The sequence below is a fragment of the Mytilus edulis genome, chromosome 7 (genome assembly GCF_963676685.1).
Source record: "Mytilus edulis chromosome 7, xbMytEdul2.2, whole genome shotgun sequence".
Classification (NCBI taxonomy): domain Eukaryota; kingdom Metazoa; phylum Mollusca; class Bivalvia; order Mytilida; family Mytilidae; genus Mytilus; species Mytilus edulis.
In genome coordinates, this window is record NC_092350.1 from 68367793 (window position 1) to 68388761 (window position 20969).

The following is a 20969-nucleotide window of genomic DNA, read 5'->3' on the forward strand; positions in this document are numbered from 1 at the left end:
ATTAAAATGAGAGATCAAAACGAAATAATTATTACATAATAGACAAATAATTGAATGTTACAAAACATGTTTCTTCAATACAAATAAAACAATATCAATATACCATGTAAATATTATAAAATTTTCATACAACACGCAATCATATACATGAGTATTTTATTATTATATTCTTCCCTAAATCGTTCCCCTACAATTAGTTTTGTATACATTCTGACAGGGCCGATACAATTGTCTGAAATAGTTACTATTTTCCTCTAGTATAATAACAATAAATGTCTACTTTTCTATGAAAAATGACCAATATGATTTCTAATCGAAAGTCATGGAAACCTCATCGGATAAATAAATTAATATCCAATAATGTAAATCCCCTTAGCAATCATTATATCAAATTGCGCAAAATGGAAACCGTACAAAAGTTTCAGCAAATATTTCTTTGAAAATTATTCAGATGTTCTTTGGAATGATATTGATTCAAACGTCAAACGTCATTTCCCATCAAGAAACAAACCTTTCAAGATGATGTATGAAATTTCTTTCTGCCGCATTTAAAAGAAGGAATAATATAATATATTCCCTCGTGAGAGTAGCGATTTGTTAACTAATATAGACTTCTGTCAAAAACAACAAATGTTTCTTCAATAATTGCTAAATCTTTTGGAAACACAAATGTTTAACACAATGAATTATTGTAAGTTTACTGTCAGGACGAATAACCAGCTACCAAAAACAGGTCTCCGAGTCAAGTAATATTACGGTTGTCGTAAACACTATGCAGCAAATGTACAATATATTTTGATTGCCTGTTTTTGTTATTACGTCATATTGCTTTCGTAGAAGGTCAACTCGATTGATATTTACTCTAAAAGCATAAAATCGCTATGAATAGTCAATTAAATTACTATAACGTGGGCGATATGGGTAAGCATTTACATAACGTCAAATGACGTTAATGTCAGAGACAAAATGATGTATGTAAATCAAGACTACAATGGTATAAAACGGCTAATAAATAAAACGCTAATTCTATGTCTAGGATTCAACATATTTCATTTTGAATAAACAACTATATATAAATGTGGTAATGTTTTTAGGCGGAAAAGATCTTAATAATCCCAACACAAGCTAAGGACGATAAACAAGTTTTATCACGATCTAAAAGCTAGTTTTATTCTTTAAATACTGTTTCAAAATGTTGCTGTGAAATATATGAGTGTGCTACATTACTATTAGCTTTTTGATTATTTAAATTAAGTTGAAAAATGTAACAAATGAACTTTGACTAGATTATTGAGTTTGTCAGAAAGAATATCCAGTTATCAAAACTGGTCTCCGAATCAAGTAATATTACGGTTGTCGCAAAAACTATTGCTGCAATAAATGTTTATTAAATTCTGTCTAAATATATGTATTTACTAACTGAAATTTTACGTTTGATACGTATTTTTTAATTGCATTACTATGAAGTGCTTATTGTTGAACTTTTAGATTTTTACCGCTAGGTTGTTTCGCTGTCGGGTTTGTCAGACACCTCCTCAGAGAGATGCTTCCCACGTGGGAACGAGACAGTGTAGTGTATAATTTTTTGGCGAACTTGCTAGAAATCCGTTTATATTTGATTGATGCACGGAAGTATTCAGTTGTATTTCCAACATATGTGTATGCAGCTATTTTTTATTTGGTTTTTTTTTTACATATTTTCGGTTTACGCGTTAAATACAATGCCGAATTCAAATAAAGTTTTTATACCCCCGCTGGCCGCTTTCAAAAAGTTTATGTATACTGTTTCACCTCTGTCTGTGCCTCCTTCCGTCCATCCATCCCATGAATATTTTTTGTCGCATCATTCTTAGGAACTTCATCATACGGATTTTTACAAAGGTTTCAGGGTTTATTTAAGTCAGCTTAACCGTGTGATGTGTTTTGAGATTCATCATTCAACAACTTCTTGTTTACCGAACACTTACATGTACAAATTATCCAGTGGCAGTGGATGTATCATCAGTGAGCAGTAACTCACGATTTCTCTTGTTTTTGTCTATGAGGCTCATGAAGTAGCACTTGTAAATTTTGTAGAATTTAAACAAAAGTGAAAATAATAATTATAGTTTCTGTCTTATAGAAAACTTTTCTGCTTCTTTAATTTACTTAGAAGTCAACACTACCCATACACGGATCCGGCTACACTCTTTTCAGGTAAATTTTACATCGACGACTTATTTTTGAAGGGAAGTATCTCGACAGGTCTTTTAAACAGTCAGGAGAGTTGTCAGATCGCTGTTGGCATTGATTGGACACAGGATCTATATTCCAATTTAATAGATTGTTACAGTGTAAGAATATATGACTTCAATATCAGAAGAACTAGCTCCACGTACCCTGGTCCTCACTAATTTGGAAACTATATACTGGCAGGAGTATATCTTCTTATATACAGTTGTCTCATTTGGTAATCACACTACAACTATTTAGTTTTATATCCTTAGTACAAAAACTTTCATTATCAAATAGTATGTCTTTATTTGAACAGTAGAGGAGAACATTAATAAAGATAAAAACAACTCTCACATTGTCTTGCTATCACAGACTTGGTCATATTTTTAATAAAATATTAGCCTCGTTTTCACTTTTTTCCTTGTCGCGTGCGGTACCTGTAGCACGTATAACAACAATGTGTTGCTACGTCAGGATTGTTGCATACGTCTACACCAAATTGTCGGAGATAATTCCCACAATCCAACACTCCATATGGCGTACTAAAGGAAACCGGACGGTCACCATATTCACAACCTGCAATTATAATAAAAAAAACCACGTACAGTCTCTTTTTGATATCAATGCATTAATACACATTTACCATAAACGTTTGGAATGCTTCTATCGCCATTAAACTTAATTCTGGAAATGCAATCATTGATCTTATGCTAAATGATAACCCCGTTACAATGCCGGAAGAGTTAGTTGTTAAAATATTGATACCAGATATGTTATAAAGATCCTTGTAAATTGTTAACATTTTTTCATGCCTTAGAATTGATGCACTCCTCAGTTTCTACAAAATTGAAATATTAGCTACTGGACATGCATGAATAATCAGTTCGTTAATTAACCTATCTCTCATTTTACTATCCATTAATTCATATCAAACCAGTTTAACATCTGATTCAGTTTTAAAATAAATTTTGTTATCTTTACCACGGTTGTGATCAACAGTTGCCTGTCTAATTTTGATAAAATTTATACTGGACATCACGAAAAACTGGAACTTTTCTCTTAAATGTAATAAAGTTTGACGTTTAATTAAACAGACACGATTACCAACTTAGTGTAAGCTTAGTAACTTACATTAAAATAGATACGTCCTAATTACATGAAACTCAAAGATGTAAAAAAAATGTTTCTGGTGAGATATTGTAGTTGGTATTAACGAAAGAAGATCTTAAGTAAATTAACGCCAATGACGCGGACACCAAACAATATTAAGTAACTAAAATAAACAGCTAGACGCAATCATACACCAGCAATAATAGAGGAACCCAAATACCGAAGGACACAGTCTGAAGAGTCTAAGATTTATTTGTTTTTATTCAAAAATTTAACAAAAATAAGACCTATTTTAAAAACAGACTTTAATCTGATATACAGATATACCTAGATAATATGACCACCGCATCGTTTTGAGGAATGTAGAAGCAAAATGGTTGACAATATTAACGTTGAGTTCCTATTTACCCTTTAATTGTGTATGAACAAACAAGCATACATGTACCTGGTATTTGGTATTGGCTTCTTGATTTCAGTCTCTCACACGTTTCGCAGCAGATTTGATTCACCGTGGGCATGTAACAGTTAATTCGTAACTGGCTATTCTGATCAAATGGTGCACATAATTCGGGATTCTGGTCTCCCCACTGGCATACTGAAACATAAGCAGAATGTCATTGAGATTTCGTTTTGTAATAGATATTTATAGTTGACGTAAAACAAATATTGACTGATACAAATGTAGGTGGTCCATTTATATTAACCCCGACTACTTGCATGCTGAATATAGGACGAGATGTAAAGCAACGACAGTATCCAATGATTTATTGTTCTGAAACTTTATATACATGTAGCTTTGGTATCTCGTAGTATTATATCGCTTCTAAAATACTAAATATTGCTGAAATGAAAACGCATGTATTATATACACAATAATCATATAATAAAAACGACAAAATATATTACAACGTTCAGAAATTTGGAGATATACTGATATATTTAGTGCAATATTGTTTGATGGTGTACAAGGAAACATAACTCTGATAGGTCTGTAAAAGTTATATTGTGGCATAAAATGACAAATGAAATTAAAAAAAAACTATCATATTTTCTGTGTTATGGTAGTCTTTTACAAATTAATTAGTTCGTGTTTGGTCACGGTGTTGTTTGTTTTTCTTCAACATTTTTTTTTAATCCTCCTTGGTATATTTTCTTCTGATGTATGTACAAAACAAAGTAGGATTATGATAATTAAACAAACGGCACAACTCTTAATTTCCTGGTTTTAAAATAAAAATAAAATTATCCCAGATCTAATGCTTTTTAATTGCCTTGTTTGCAGGATTATTAAAGCATTGAATACACAATGACAGAAATTGAAAGAAAATAAGTTTTAAAATAGCATGCATTGTCGAAAATATCAAATGTAATTTCATTCGCTACGAAACAGGAGAAAAGCTCTGCGAGCCAATCTTTTCGTCCTGTTTTTAAAAGTCGTACAGATAAATTACGTTGTGTTCGAATACTTCCTAGGTTTGACTGTATATAGATGATAGAATATACTTACCAGACTTGTCTTGGTCTGCTAAAGAAGGACATGTGAGACAACACAGACGCTGGTTTTCTGGGAGGTAACATAAATGTCTCTTTTCTCTGATGATCTGACAACGAGGCGTTAAATCACCATATTCACATCCGGGAATTACTACAAAAAGCAAATGTTTGAAATATGTACAATGTAGATATAATGTCTTATCAAAATTCGAAACCACAACATTTAAATTACTTATCGCGAGGTCTACAGGTAGGAAGTGTTGATGACAGTATTAATGTACAAAGAAAGATAACTCTATTTTGTAAAGAACTCGTTTGTTTTAAATATGCTGATTGTGTTGTTTTAAAGATGCAGTTTGTCTCTTTGATAAATAAAATAGTGTAATTAATATCGGTTCAACAGGAAGAGCACTGACAATGAATTGTCCATTAGATAATTCATTCATCTTTGTTTGAATTTCTGCTACTAGTTTCAAATCTTTTGTGTAGGAAAATGCACTTTCACTTGTCACTTGCGTATATATGGACTGGGATACTTTGTTGAAATATTGTTTTCAAAAACATTTATTATACATTTGGTGTTTAGCTTTATCGTGCTTATCCTCCATTTTCAACGCTGATAAAATTGTGATACAGAAGTTAAGACTACTTATATCACTCGTCCACCGAGACACCCTTGGCCAAGTTTAACGGACAATTGACTAAGAAACTCATAATGAACTAAGTAACGACGGGTAAAAGCCTAGTTGTTCTTACCTACAGCTTGTCTATCTTTGTGTAACCTGCATTGTTCACAGCAAATGTCTCTATTTCGAGAATTATAACAATCAAATGGCTGTATATTTCTACATTGATACGACCAATCACCGTATTCACAACCTACAAATTAATAAAACAATTGTAAGATCAGAACTTGTGACACTCAATTCCCATATTTATTAATTGTCAATAAAAAAAAAAAAAAAAAAAAGATTTAATAAGCATCAATTAAGCTTCCTTAACACTCCTAGAGATTGATTGCTTTTAAATTAAATGTTTGCTTAACATCGAGTTACACACACACAAACAAATTGAAAAAAAATGAGTAATACATAGCAAATAGATAGATCTTTTAAAGTAGGTAGATCTTTTAAAGAAGGCCAATCAGGATATCAAGCATGCTTGGCATATCCGTAGCCAGGGGGATCGGGGGTTCGGACGAACCCCCCCCCCCCCTTTGAAAACAAATAATGACTGTTGAAGTCAACGTTCTGTTCGAATTGTGACTGTTAAAGTCGAGTTCTTTTTAGGCCAAATAACCCCCCTTTTGGAAATTCCTGGCTACGGGCCTGATTGGCTGCTGCTTTAAAAATTGCATAATCAGAGAGGATAAACAATTGGCCTTAAAATAGATCAAATCGAAAAGTTTAATACTATTTAGTATTTTCCTTAAAGCTGCAGTAATGAAAATGTCTTTGCCATGATCCTCTTCTTTCTTTTTGAGTAGTGTTGGGGATAGAAATACTCATGTTTAAGAAAAGTGGGTTACCCCCCTCCCCCGACTTCCGGCCTTTTTCCCCCAATATAAAAAAAACTTGGTCTGATTGCAATTGATGTCTAGAACACAGTACTGATTTATATCTACGGCTAATTCGTTCATAGCTTTGAGATACAAAAGGCGTCTGATTCTGACAATCTAAGGAATTGAGCAGCGCCGGTAGTCAGGTATCTTTAATTATTTAGCATATGAAACATTTATCATAATATCGATTTATCATCATATCCATTTCTTGGTGGTAAATTGCCTTTAAATTGACAGCTACTTATAACATCTTAGAACTTTGTTAGTGTACTGATGTCTTCATTTGATAATTTTGATAATGTGATTATTGCACAGAGTGAGGTAAACACTAAGATAATTCATCTTTCTATATTACTGTACGTTATCTGTTCTTTTCGCTTAAATTCTACCGATCGGTTTTCAGACAGAAACAAATTTTTTCTGGATTTTAATTTGTTTATTTGACATATTTTATTATTATACACTGCATGTTTTCTTCTTATTTTGTGTTTCGCAAATCATATCCCTGTTTACTAATTGCATCCGTTTTCAGTGTATTACAATTAGTTTTGAATTTAACGTGGTCTATCTATACCTTGCGTAAAACATACGTCTCGAATAGTATATATGCGATTGATCATGCGTAGTGCTAGTCATGATTTTATGGTTTCAAGGAGTACATGCGTATGATTAAGAATCAATGTTCAGTATATGTATGTGTGTATGAAGGTTTGGATGACCGGTCCTTTTAGCAGTATAAGGAAAACTGGACAACGATGCAGAACAAATGACTGAGAACAGAGCAAAATAGACAAAAACTAAAGAACTTATATAGAATAATATATTTCTGAAATGTAAAGGGGAGCGAATAATAGGTAAAGTAAATAAAGAACGGTATTTTTAACCATATATCTAAAAGGAAAAAGGACAAAATGCAGAAAGCAGAATAAATGGCTCAGAATAGAGAAAATAAGCAAAAACGAAAGAATTTATATAGAATAATGGACTGCTGAAATGTAAAGGAGAGAGAATAATGGGTAAAATAAATAAAGAACGGTTTTTTTAACCATATAAGGAAAGTTGACAAAATGTAGAATAGATGGCTGAGAATAGATCAAAATAGGCAAAAACTTTAAAAAAAAAAGTTATATAGAATAATGAAGCGCTGAAACACAAATGAGAGAGAATAATGGGTAAAATAAATAAAGAACGGTTTTTTTAACCATATAAGGAAAGTTGACAAAATGTAGAATAGATGGCTGAGAATAGATCAAAATAGGCAAAAACTTTAAAAAAAAAAGTTATATAGAATAATGAAGCGCTGAAACACAAATGAGAGAGAATAATGGGTAAAATAAATAAAGATCAGTCTTTTAAACAATATATCGGAACAGGGACAAAAATACAGAATAAATGGCTGAAAATCAGTAAATAGAGAATAGAGCAAAATAGACATAAACTTAAGAATATATATAAAATAATGGAGTGATGAAATATAAAGAATATACAGAATAATGGGTAAAATAAATAAATAACACAGAATTTTTTTTTTTTTTGCTTAAATGAATGATCAAAATCCAGACCCTCATGCATGTATCTTACCTGTGTTTTCTGTCCTTGTATCTTACCTGTGTTTTCTGTCATTGTATCTTACCTGTGTTTTTTGTCCTTGCATCTTACCTGTGTTTTCTGTCTTTTTCAGTGACAAACATCTCTCACAGCAGTCCCTAGAGACCCTCTCGTAGTTATAGCATATAAAGGATCCAAGTGTATTGATGGCTTGCGAGCAACCCATATTGTTAATAAACACTGGCGTAGGGTCTGTAGGACATGTCTGAAATACGTCTGATAAGTATATTACTTTTGCAATATTTTACTTTAAAGGGATAATTCGCGATTTTTCACTTTTCATCTTATTATGTTCATAATACCATAAAAAACATATTCACCAAGTTTTATTTCGATATGAAAAGTAATAAAGAAGAAAATTGGGAATTATTAATTTTATTTTTTCAAACTTCCTGACTTATGTGACGTAGTTCAAGTCTTTGAGTCACGCTGATAATTCATCGTTTAAATTAAGTGCTTTAAGAGATGTGAATTATATCAAAGGGACATTCAAACTCATAAGTTGAAAATAAACTAACGACACCATGGCTTAAAAAGATAGGAACAGACAGACAAACAATAGTACACAAAACGCAAGATATAAAAACATTGGGGTAATCATATCTGTAGTATAGGTTACAATACACCATTAGATTGTATGGGCGCAGTCATTTTATGAGCATAACATGGTATTCAGAATTAAAAGTTTGGCTAATCCTGATTGGTTGATATGTGCGCCTGTTAGTTTTTATTATTACAGACTTTGTGCATTCTGCATTGTATCATAGGTCAAAAAAAATATTTCTCTTAGCCCTAACGGAAATGAGACGTCTTTCAAACGCTAGGACGAGACACGTTTTTTCAAGTGCAAAATTGATAGGCATGGGAGATAAGTACAAAATACGTTAAGAAAAGCAACGCGAACCTATATTTTTGGGAACAAAAAATACTGTCCAAATAACATTTCTGAAATTCTAGCAAGGTTTCGTTTAAAAAATCAACTTTCTAAGGTCTGTATCTCAAAAAAGGCTATCATTGTCGCCTACGGGGAAATTAACTGTTTATTACAATCTATACGCTAAATGTTTACAATTTCAGATCTATAAGTTTTCTAGCGAATTTGTAAGTAGTCTACTGGTAATATGTAATCCATATAAGTAATTCTTGAAATTAGATATCACGAGAACATTAACGAAGATACACCACAATGTTCAAAACTCTAAAAGCAATACTCTACAAAATATTTATAACTACCAGAAGTTTAATCAGCACAAACTACTCTGACAAAAACAGCGATTGAGTTGGGTGAGCAAATCCTTCAAACTGCACTTTTCATTGGGAGGGATACTCTTTTCAATACACCTTATCGCTAATCCCGGCTGACCCGGCCGCTTGAACTTTTGACGTCAACAGCAATCACTTTTCCATTGTGGCGTCAGATATTTTGTTTTATGACGTCAACATTTTACGGGAACCTGTGTGATTTCCAGCAATGGCGGACAAATAGCGATAAGGTGTATTGTTTCACGTTTCACTATCCGGAAAGGTCTTTTATAGCGTATCTCATAATAAAGGTTTTGCTAATTATTGAAGTCTTTACGGTGAATGTGGCGACATCAATCTAGTTTAACGGAGCCACATTCTGTATGTGCCTGTCCCAAATCTAGTGGTTGACGTATGTAGCTGTATATCATTTTTTTTTATATATTTTGTACATAAATCATGCAGTTAGTTTTCTCGTGTAAAGTTTTTTACATTTTCATTTTGTACATTTTCATTTTGGGGCATTTATAGCTGACTTTATGGCGGCATGGGTTATACTCATTGTTGAATGCCGTACGGTGACTTATAGGACTGTTGTTAATTTCTGTATCATATTGGTGTCTTGTTATCATCGGAAATCATTCCACATCTTTTTATTTTTATGTGTAATTTTAATTTAACCAATCTAAACTATTGGTGTAGTTGTATAAGCATACGATAAAACTGAGAAATTCCAATATATAATTGAATCACTTAACAAATGTTTGGACACTGTATGTATCGTCAAGATTGGCCACTTTCTGTTTAAATTAAAGTCACATCTTTTTTACATGTTGGCAAAATATAATAAATTAACTTAAGATTCTGCTTTGAGCTTAATTCATTTATGTACTTCATGTAATCCCTGTCAGAGTTCGGCTGTACTTTTGGTCTTTTCTATGTGTGCGCTTCAAAGTTTTTAGAGGTTTTTGGACTTTCGTTTAGTTTGGCCTTAAGTCTCAATGAGGACACAATAATTGTAGAAATCTGGTGCAAGAAAATTGGTATAATGAAAACTGTAAATAAGACCAAAAAAACAAACTGTTTGCATTCGGATAACGAGTTAGTTTTACGTATTTTTACAAGCGTTTACTTTCAGTAGACGCAGTGACATTGTATTATTACAAGCAGCAAATAGTTTACATTAGAATTATCAAAATATAGATATATTGTAACAGTAAACGCGTGTTACTTATCTTACGACTACTGTTTATTGATATAAATTTCCTGCTAACAGATGAAGGCTGTATGTATAGATACATGTATACGTAACTTGTTTCAAGTGACTCATTATTATATAAACAACTTAAGATTTAATTGGGGCAATCAAGATTGTGTCCTGTTGATACTTAGAATTATCACTTGTAAATTTTATAATCTTGAAATGTTTCAGTAACGAGGCAATCTTCAATATAATGAAAAGTTTCAATTTAAAGTGGCGTATTGCCATACATAAGTCCGCTTTTTACGTTTTACCAGAAGTTCATTACTTGAAGAACGCAACTTACTCTAATGTAAGGCAGTATGTAACTGTGCATGTATGAACAGGTTCGCTGCAGTGAATTGCCACTAATGAACACATGAAATAATGAAGGCAGAACGAACTTGTCTAACCAACTATTATTGAGGTCTTTAAAGAGAACTGGATTTTGCCGTTTTTAAAATTGTAACAGAAAAAACAAAAGAGACAGACACAACCGGACAAACAAATGAACACAAGGTAGTTCATGATATAAAAACGCAAGCTCTCGAACTTCTGATTTACAATTGAAACATGTGTTTGACAAGAGTTGTGTCGGTTATGTAAGAATAACAAAATTGGATCTCCAAAACTTTAGTAAAGTTAAACATACTTACTGGGTCATTTGAAAGAACTCCTCTGTTAGGAATTAAATTTGAACTTCCGCCATATACACGTTCATTTCTGTTGTAAATTGGATATCTCGATCCTCCACCAACATATTGAACTCTGGTGCTACCTGGATTGTATGACACTCCACTACCAACATACGGGGAATATTGATTCTGTGTACTTCCTGTTCCATATCGCGTTCTGGTGCCCTGTTGGCTTGTGTTAGGATATTGACGATTGGAACCGCTGGTCTGGTATCCAACCTGACTTGGTGGTCTATATCGATAAGCTGTTTGTGAGTCTGGTGCCGAATATACAGTACTTGTATATCGATATCCACTTTCGGCTCTTACTGGGGGACTTATTGAAGTAGTTGTAATCGGTTGTCTATATCGTTCAGTTGTATATTGATATCTATATCCGGTTCTTACTGGGGGACTTATTGAAGAAGATGGAATCGGTCGTCTTCGATCTTGTTCATTTGTATATTGATATCTACTTCCGGTTCTTACTGGGGGACTGCTTGTAGATGATGGAATCGGTCGTCTTCGATCTTGTTCATTTGTATATTGATATCTACTTCCGGTTCTTACTGGGGGACTGCTTGTAGAAGCTGGAATCTGTTGTCTTCGATCTTGTTCACTTGTATCAAGATGACTTCTGAACTCGATCTGAGGATCACTACCTATTGTTATAATTCTAGAATCATCGTCTTGTGAATTTTCATTTTGAGTTTGATTTTCAGATTGTGAATCATATGTTGAACTAACATATCTGTACCCAGAATTCTGGGTATTGCTTCGATCTTGTTGTTCATTGTCCACACTTTCACTACGAACTAATGGTACGCCTCCGCTATTCGAGGAACTAGATATTGGCAAAGGCTATGAAAAAACACTTTTAAATTAGTTGCTTATTTATAGAATTAATATAATAACTACGATAAATGTTGGTTTTTTTGTTGTTGTTTGTTTTTTTGTCACAAAGGGCATTTTAACCTGCTAAAAGCGGCAGTATAACGGTACTTCGGACTACAGGTTTAATTAACTTTTTAAAAAATCAAAATTTTTCAATATTCCCAGAATGATAAATATGAGTTGATGTAGTTTTAAAATTGTGTTCTTTCGTTTTGGTTAAGTTCTTTTTGCTTATTTTTATTTATTGCGGGTTTATATATATATTAATTCATTTGTTCATCTATTCATATTTTTTCATTTCATTTTTAAATCTTTATCTCTTGAATGTAGTTGTAATCATATTTTTAAATTTCAACGATATTTTTTTTGTCATGGTGTAATATTCTGTAGCGTATATCAAGCATGCTTTATGTTTCGTACTTACAGGCAAATCATTTCCATCTATATATCTCTTCTGTCTTTTGATGTCTAGCTTTTCAAAAATTGTTTCTGAAAACAAAACAGAATAGCATCAATTAGACTTAGTGCCTGTTTTAAAAATGACGATCTTGACTTGCTTAAAATAAAGACAACTAGGAAAAGGTAGACGCTTAGGAAAAGAAAAAGGAGGGAACATGAAAAACACTAGATCACTTATAGAGGAAAGAAAACACAATCATTGTCCGCATAATCCCCAAACCTCCCTAGTATGTGTATAAACTTTACACGTATTCTATAGCAAGCAGACATCGCAGCATTGCCCATTTGTGATCAACTGACGTTTTATGAAACAAAGGTCAGGGGCGGATCCAGCCATTTTAAAAAGGGGGGGGTTCCTATTACATGTCCCCATTCAAATGCATTGATCGTCCAAAAAAAGGGGGGTTCCAACCCCTGGGAACCCCCCCCCCCCCCCCCTCTGGATCCGCGCCTGAAGGTGCATGTGTTGGGTTGATTCTTTCCCCTGTTTTATGCTTAAAATATCGTTTGTTTTATTCGTATGTTTTAATTTTTTTAATTAGGTGGTTTCACCTTAGTACATTGTTGTTTTTTTTGTTTATTTTTTGTCAAGAGGGGGTTCTACATTTGGTATTTTAATACACACTGAATTGAAAACTACATGCTAATGCTTAATAAAAGTGCATCATCGTGTTAAATACTTTTTACGCTATTATTAAATATGAGTTTACATTTAAGCCTGATATATGGACAAAGATAATTCTGCACGGGATATCCTGTAAAACAAATATCATATATAAAGTTTAAAAAAGAAGTGACCCGTTAAAATAATTCTTCTGTAGTGAAATACTAAATTAATTTATGGTGATTTTATAGCTAGAAATAGTACCATTTTACTACGCTGTAATTGAATAAGCGTCTGTTTAGACGTATCTTATCTTTTATACCTGTCCATGAACTTCAAAGCTCATTTACTATACACGTGATTAGTGCTTATAATGTATTCTTAATTGGCAGATCATATTGTTTTCAAAATAAAAGGAACACCTTTCAAAAGAAATAGGATGGACGCTCATAGATTACTGACGGTTCTTTTTCTTAACCGAGTTCAGGCTTTTGCACACTTTCGGTTGGTTTGTATATATATTATTAGGTCAATTTTTAGCTGTTGGTATTTTAGAGTTTAAAAGATCATTTTTGAATTATAAAATCTTTATACATAAAGCGTGTGTAAAGCAATATAGTGAAAGGTGTTATCCAAAACAACGTTTTCCTTTTTGTTTTATTCTATCATTTCATGATACAATGAATGCCATTTTCTTGGTACATATCGCTTTTAGATTGATTAACGGGTTACTGCGTCCAGCGGCAGATATTTCAAGCATTTTTATAACGAGAATAGAAAGCAATACATCTAAAAAGTTGGCTCTGCAAAGTAGTTTAAACGGAATGAAGGATGAAGATTGTTAACTGTCAGAAATAATTTCGGCCCTCAAAGATTTGTTCCAAGGATTTTTGCGCACACGAAAAATCATCATACATTATTGTCGCGAACATGCAGTCGTGTCTGTGTATTCAAACACCCATCCATGTGAGGAAGGTCCTTTAAACTGGTACGAATGTATATATCCCTGGTAATCTTGAGGTTTTCATTTTTAAACCATATACAATTTTGAAACTGGTTTAAATTGTTTAAAGTGAATAAGCATCTAGCTGTATCTATCAACGGGGCATTGGCTGTCAAACTTATGTTTACCAATTTGACTCAAATTCTCATATTTGGTCGATAATATATACTATAAAAACGTAAATCCAAATTATAAAAAGTTATATGCTGCATGGTGGTATTGTAAAAGCCACTGTTTCGTACCTGACATGCATGATTTAAATGATGCAGTTTATATATATATATTAATTTCCAGATGATAGAATTGTGTAACTCGTGTTAACACTTTCGGGGTTATTGAGTTGGTTCAGATCATTTAAGCTATTCGGTGCAGGCACTTTAAATTTGGTGATTTGCTCTCAAAGATTAAAATAATAGTTTTGTGTTTCCAAATAAACTCATTTTAGATATAACAGAATCAAACCATTTGGTATGCCAGACGCACGTTTCGTCTTCAAAGGACTTACTAGTGACGCTTGAATCCAAAGGGTAAAAAAGGCCATTAAAAGTTCGAAGTGGAAGAGCATTCAGCACCCAAATTTCGAAACATTTTTCAAATAAAACTTAGGCAATATTTTTCTAGATTAAAAAGTCCTTATTTACTAGTATTTGAGAGAGAAACACATCCAAACTTTTGGTCAGACAGAGAATCTGACAATGGTAAATCAAGAAACACTATACAGATATCTTGTCATTTTTTAAGTATGGGATGTTAATAATATTTGAAGAAAAAATATTCTGACACTCTAGCTCTTTTCAGAAGTCCATAATTTTTTAACACTGACCAATATTTAAATGATTATTTCATGTCAAAATTGATCTCCTTCAGCATTTCTGCAGAAATATCCTACTGGACATCTTCGTATCTTCGTCAAAATTTTCATTTTGCTGGCAAGATTTAAAGTGATTTGGCGTACTTTGATGTGTACGGGGTATATAAATACGCTATATAACGTCAAGGAAAAAAGGGTTAAATAAATTTAAGAATGAAAATGGGGAATGTGTCAAAGAGACAACAACCCGACCATATAGAGCAGAAAACAAATATAAACTCGTTTATAAATATTAAGCGGGGATATTGCAAGGTAAAATGTATGTCGGTCCCATATCTGTCGTACACTGTGTCTGCAGTGGCACTCAAAATTACCAATCACACATATTACTAGTATTAGAGCACTGGATTGAAGTATATGTTGAAGTCACTTTTGTGTTCTGTGTTTGATTGACAAGTTGAACAGGTAAGAAACAAATCTGATATCTGAGGTAGCTTCAAAAGAAATAAATCATCATTTGAACTTTTGCCCATATTTTCTGCTATCAGCATGTCAGCATGCAGCATTTAGAGATTAATTTATGGAGGTAGTATTGCGTTTAACGCTATTAGAAATTGAATTCTAAATTGATTACTTGACGTGTGAAAGAAATGTTACAGGTGCAAATAGTATATCACAACCACAAATGAAACAAGGATTCGATCTGGTATTGTTTTGATACCATTAGGGAGCTACCATTTGATTTTTATTGGGAGGGGGGGTGGGGATTGTGTCCTGCCTTTTTTTTAGTTGTAATCTCTGTCCTGCCTTTTCATTTATCAGTCTATTCGGTCCTGCATTTTTTTTCTTAGCTTATCCTGACTTTTTTACAACAATTGTCATCCTTCCTTTTTTTTTTGCCAAGTTACTCATCCTGCCTTTTTTTTTTTAACTCAAAATACTGTCCTGCCTTTTTTCAAATTTCATCCTCCCCCCCCCCCCTAAATTAAAATTAAATGGTAGTTCCCTGTTCTAAACTCTCTTCAGAACTATATCATAGTAATCTGTCACAGTTTTATCGTAGGATTGCCAAAATTGTAAAAACCTATTATATGTTAAAACTGTCGAAATCTTTCTTGCTTAAAACTGTTTTTTTTTCTTGGGTAGATTATTCTACGGAAATAGAATAGAACTGTCTACATGAGTAGGTTAGACCTGTCAATATGAATAAACTGAGACAGCGACCTAACGACAAAAACAAACAATGGCATCAGATTCTAGAGGATAACATGCAATTTCCAACAACAGTCAGGTGTTTAAAACATGTGTCAACTTATTGCCTTAAGTTTGTAAAATGAATTTTACCGAACCAATCAAGCATCTGCCATCAACGCCAAATCTCAACAGAAAGAAAAATAGTAAGGCATGGCATATGACAAATACCGACGAGGCTGACGGGCACACCAGTTTGGTGGTATAAAACTAGTAAGAATCTGTTATGGAGAGGAGAAGAAATGTATGTAGGGTAAAACAATTTTTTTCATAAGGGAGCTACCATTTGATTTTTATTTTTTTTCAAATTTCACCCCCCCCCCCCCCCCCCCCATAAAAATCAAATGGTAGCTCCCTAAACTGTTTCAAATGAGTTAGAAGAATCACAGTTTCTAAAACCAAGAACAGTTCTCACAACAGATGGTTCCAGGCAGATTTATGAAATCGTTATTCATTTGACCAAATCATGTACCAATTGCTTTGAATCGTGCACCACTGATAAGTCTTCTATAGCAATGACGGACATCTTGCACAATAAAAAAATAGAAAAAAGTTCTGGTATTTTATATAAAATAAAAAAGAAAATGTGGTATGATTGCCAATGAGCAACTCTCCACAAGAGACCAAAATAATACAGAATTTAACAACTATAGGTCACTGTATGGCCATCAACAATGACCAAAGCCTATACCGCATAGTCAGCAAAGACCCGAAATGACTATGTAAAACAATTCAAACAAAAAAAATAAGTTCTTACAAACACTTGGTGTATAATTTGGATTTTACATCCCGTAGGGGGTCTTCACGACAGTGGTCAACACTAAAAGTGACATTGATGGGGTCGTATATCTATACATCTACTGTTCGCAAAAAGAGCAAATAATTCAAAACACTAATGGGTTTTTTTTCGAGTCCAGGTACATAATGACCATTGCCAAGTTTGTTAAATTATTTTTTTAGTAGGGCTCCTCAACTTCATATAATTTGTGAACTCGGTAATCATGGTAATATATATGATTTGACCTCATAACGGCAATGATTTTAACATCACTGTCGCGTCTCGTGCATACAAAATGCGTATCAGTGTTCTTATTCATGAGCAAGGTACATTTATAGTTCATGACTTTTTCGTACTTGAAAAGGGCAACTGATGCAAAACAATTAAACCTTCAAAATTTTACATAATGTGTGTGCTCAGTTCAGATGTGTATCGTGTAAACATCGTATTAGTATTTTTTTCACAATCTGCACGTCATGCACAGTTCGGTATTGCATAACTTTAAAATATATTTTACATGCATTTGCTTGATAGCACGTTTGTGTCTTTTACATAATCGTATATATCGCTATTTGTCAGTGTGTCTAAGGCGTACAACCTAGGCTAAGCCTTACTAAGGTTATTTAATTGGGTGAATGTATTATTGCCCTATCATCATGAGTTACCTTAGTTTAAATTTATATTTATAAAGTGAAGACTCCCCCCTTTTAGTGTTTTTATAAACAAATCGCCTACATAATTACTTGCGAGCAGTCGGGATGCACTTATTATATATTCTTCAAAGTGAGCCAAAGCTTTTACAAAGATACAAGAATATCATCAATCTTGTTCAGGCTAATCCAGAAAAAAGCTTCAAACACAAAAGAATCTAACATTTAATTTTGAAAAACTCATCAACATCTATCATTTCGTGATTTGAAAAACAGACACACGGTATATTGATGCTTTCTTGATTGCCAGAGCTAGAGATATGATTGGAAAATCTTATCAAAATTTCAACTGGTGCCATGGTTTATTAAAAAATATTCTAAATCAATTTGCGAAATATATGAACATAAAATTATTTTAAAGATTATGTACTAGATACGAATATATCACGTCTTGATTAAATTTTTTGTGAGGTTTCGTGTTTGCTGTTTCCCGGTCTTTAGGTTTCTATGTTGTGCTTTGTGTATACAGTTATTTTTCATTTTCTTTTTTTTTTCATAACCATGGCGTTGCAAGTTTGTTTTCGGCTACACAGCTACTTTTGCATAGGTACTATTTCTGTACTTAAAATCTGTAGTACTGGAAATTTACTTGTAATATTTAGTACTATTTCTTTACTTTAAAATTATTGTAATATTTAGGTACTTGTATTTTCCAGTACTTGATTTGTACTCAAAATATTGGTACAAAATTGATACCAACAATAATTACAGTATTCCATGTGTGAACATCATAACTTCATAAGATTTGAAAAAGACAAACGTTCAAAATGCTGAAAATGTAACCGTGCAACCAAAAATCTGTAGTACTTAAATTTCAAGTACAAATCAAGTACTGTAAAATACAGGTACTTAAATATTACAATAATTCGTAAGTAACCCAATAGTACTGAATATTAAAAGTAGATTTCCAGTACTACAGATTTGTGGTACATACATAGTACATAAATAGTACCTATGCAAAAGTAGCTGTGTATGAGTTTGAATATTCCTTTGGTATTTTCGGACCTTCTCTTGATTGGTTGTTATTGTTTGTTCTTTTGTCTTGTACTTTCACTGTTCGAGAAAAAAGGGTCCCAACCCTCAAAAAACAAGTTTCACACAGCCACGTATTTATGTGTATGTCCCAAATCATGTATCTCGCCTGACGATGTATTATGCATTTATACAACTGTTATTTGGATAATTTAAATGCAATGCGTATCTTTTCGCGGGAACTGTAGTTTCTGTTTATTTTATTCCAACGATCTTTGTCATTCAGACCAGGATATTCTAAAGAAGATGCTCTTCAAAATTATTTGTATATGTCCTATAAAGGCGGCACTATATACATTTCATGCTGAAAGAAAATTGTTTGTGGTATATTAAGGGATTTGTGTGTTAAAGTCCAGTGACAAATATTACATGTTCATCAGGACCATAACGATATAGTTTTCATTTGCGAATGTTGTAAGTTCGTTTTGTCACGTATATTAATTTCCAATTAGTAATACATGTAAAGCGGTTCTCTGAAACACTTCAAAATATAAATCCCCGTCCAGAATATTCAAGAAACAAGTGCAACTGTCTTTTATGCAAACATAGATCAATCGCAAATTCTTATATTATCGTAATTGATTATATTTATCATTTATATAATGTTTACGTATATCTAATATTATATGTATACTATAAGCATGTGTACTTACCTTTTAATTTAGCAGTATAATTAAAATCAAATAATGTCAAGAGAACAATTGAATAAAGAACAAATTTCACATCGTAGAAAAGCATTTTTCAATCCATAAAAACCCCACAAAAACAAGTATTCCACAATAAGTTAAATCCGTAAACACTAATTAACATATACTCATTAAGACAAAAGGTTATCTACTTTAACCTTTGATTTTACATACTTCGCGAAGTACTATAAACCATGTGCAAACGTTTAAAGTGGATTGCCTGTTTTGTTGTGATAAGTTGGAAGCATGTGACGTACTTATGCGCGTTAATCGGAAATCGCCCCAAAACACCTTGAAACAATTAACAATCACAATTATATAATTAAATGCATTTGAGTGCATCAGGAGGTAGTATCATTGCACTTTACTTTTGCTATATAGTAACTGTAATTGGAGGTTTTGTTAAGTGCAGACTCCTTGATTACGTAATATACATAAGTATCACATCATATAGTAAAGTGTAAATATATAAGTTATAACCGACTTTTAAAACAGAGATAAGTTGTGTTAAAATTTTGTATACAAGTTTTCTTCCGACAAAGCATGTAGTCGTAATTTTCTGAAGTGATCGAGATATTTTATCTGTATGAAATTTACTTGAAGGTTGCTTTCATATCGTTCAGTGGAAAATATTTCAGGGACTTTTAATTATTCCACCACAGCAAATGAAAAATTGAAAACGTGTAACAGAAATAATTCACCATTCTTTCCTCCGTGGAATGGTATCATATATGCACGTTCAAGACATGAACAAATTAGAATAAACGCAATAAGTAGGTCATGTAATAGAGGCCGCCCGGGATGAAGGGTAATTTCTATTGCCACTTTAAAATTATGATATATTGGATACGGCAGACAGTGTGCCTTGTAAGAGGCCACATACATCCCCCCATAGTTGTTGCAAGGATTCGTAACGTCTCGAGAGCGTGATCCCTGCTCTTCATTGTCTACTTGTAAGTACAGGGGCCAAACTATTTGTGTGTAAAAACAAATAATACATATAAAAGGGATAAAAGTAATCACAAAAATACTGGATATATAGTCCATAAGACACAAGATTACCATGAACATTTATCAGACATACAGACAAAGCCCAACAAAGAAAAACATACGGTTTAAATAGCCTAACCTCGTACATTTGGGTTTAAATGAACAGTTTTACATGAACATGCCTTTTGGACGTAAAATTAAAATATATAACCAAAAGAACTGACGCATTTCACATGTATCAATAGGATGGCCACTTACTTGAATAATCATCAGTGGTTGCTGTAGTATTTGATTTCCTTAATTGAGGGGGTGGCAATACCTTTTTATGTTAACCTGTAATGGCCATTTTCAAGGTGTTGTTAACTGTTATTTGAGATTAAATTTTACTGTTAACTGTTTTCAACCCACTGTCTATTACCTGTTTTGTTACAATTTGTTGTTAACTGTTATTTTGAAAATAGGATCCCTGTTATCTGTTACTTAACACTAAAAAGTGTTCCCTGTTTTTGACCTAATTTGTCTCTGTGAACTGATCTTAACTGTCATTTGCCAGAATTTTCAAAATTAAAAGAAACAACAACCCAAAGAGTAGAAAAACAGCTAATTGC

At 32.8% G+C, this 20969-nt stretch overlaps 1 protein-coding gene across 1 annotated transcript; it reads right to left on the reverse strand.

The window, feature by feature from the left end:
- Positions 1–2500: 2500 nt before the first annotated feature.
- LOC139482065 (uncharacterized) lies at positions 2501–19869 on the reverse strand. Its single transcript, XM_071265710.1, has 8 exons — positions 19339–19869; positions 12462–12526; positions 11126–12004; positions 8039–8192; positions 5575–5697; positions 4832–4969; positions 3770–3919; positions 2501–2790 (listed from the first exon to the last, which is right to left on the reverse strand). The coding sequence occupies exons 1-8, from the start codon at positions 19421–19423 to the stop codon at positions 2624–2626; spliced, it is 1761 nt and encodes a 586-aa protein (XP_071121811.1). The 5' UTR covers positions 19424–19869; the 3' UTR covers positions 2501–2623.
- Positions 19870–20969: the final 1100 nt, after the last annotated feature.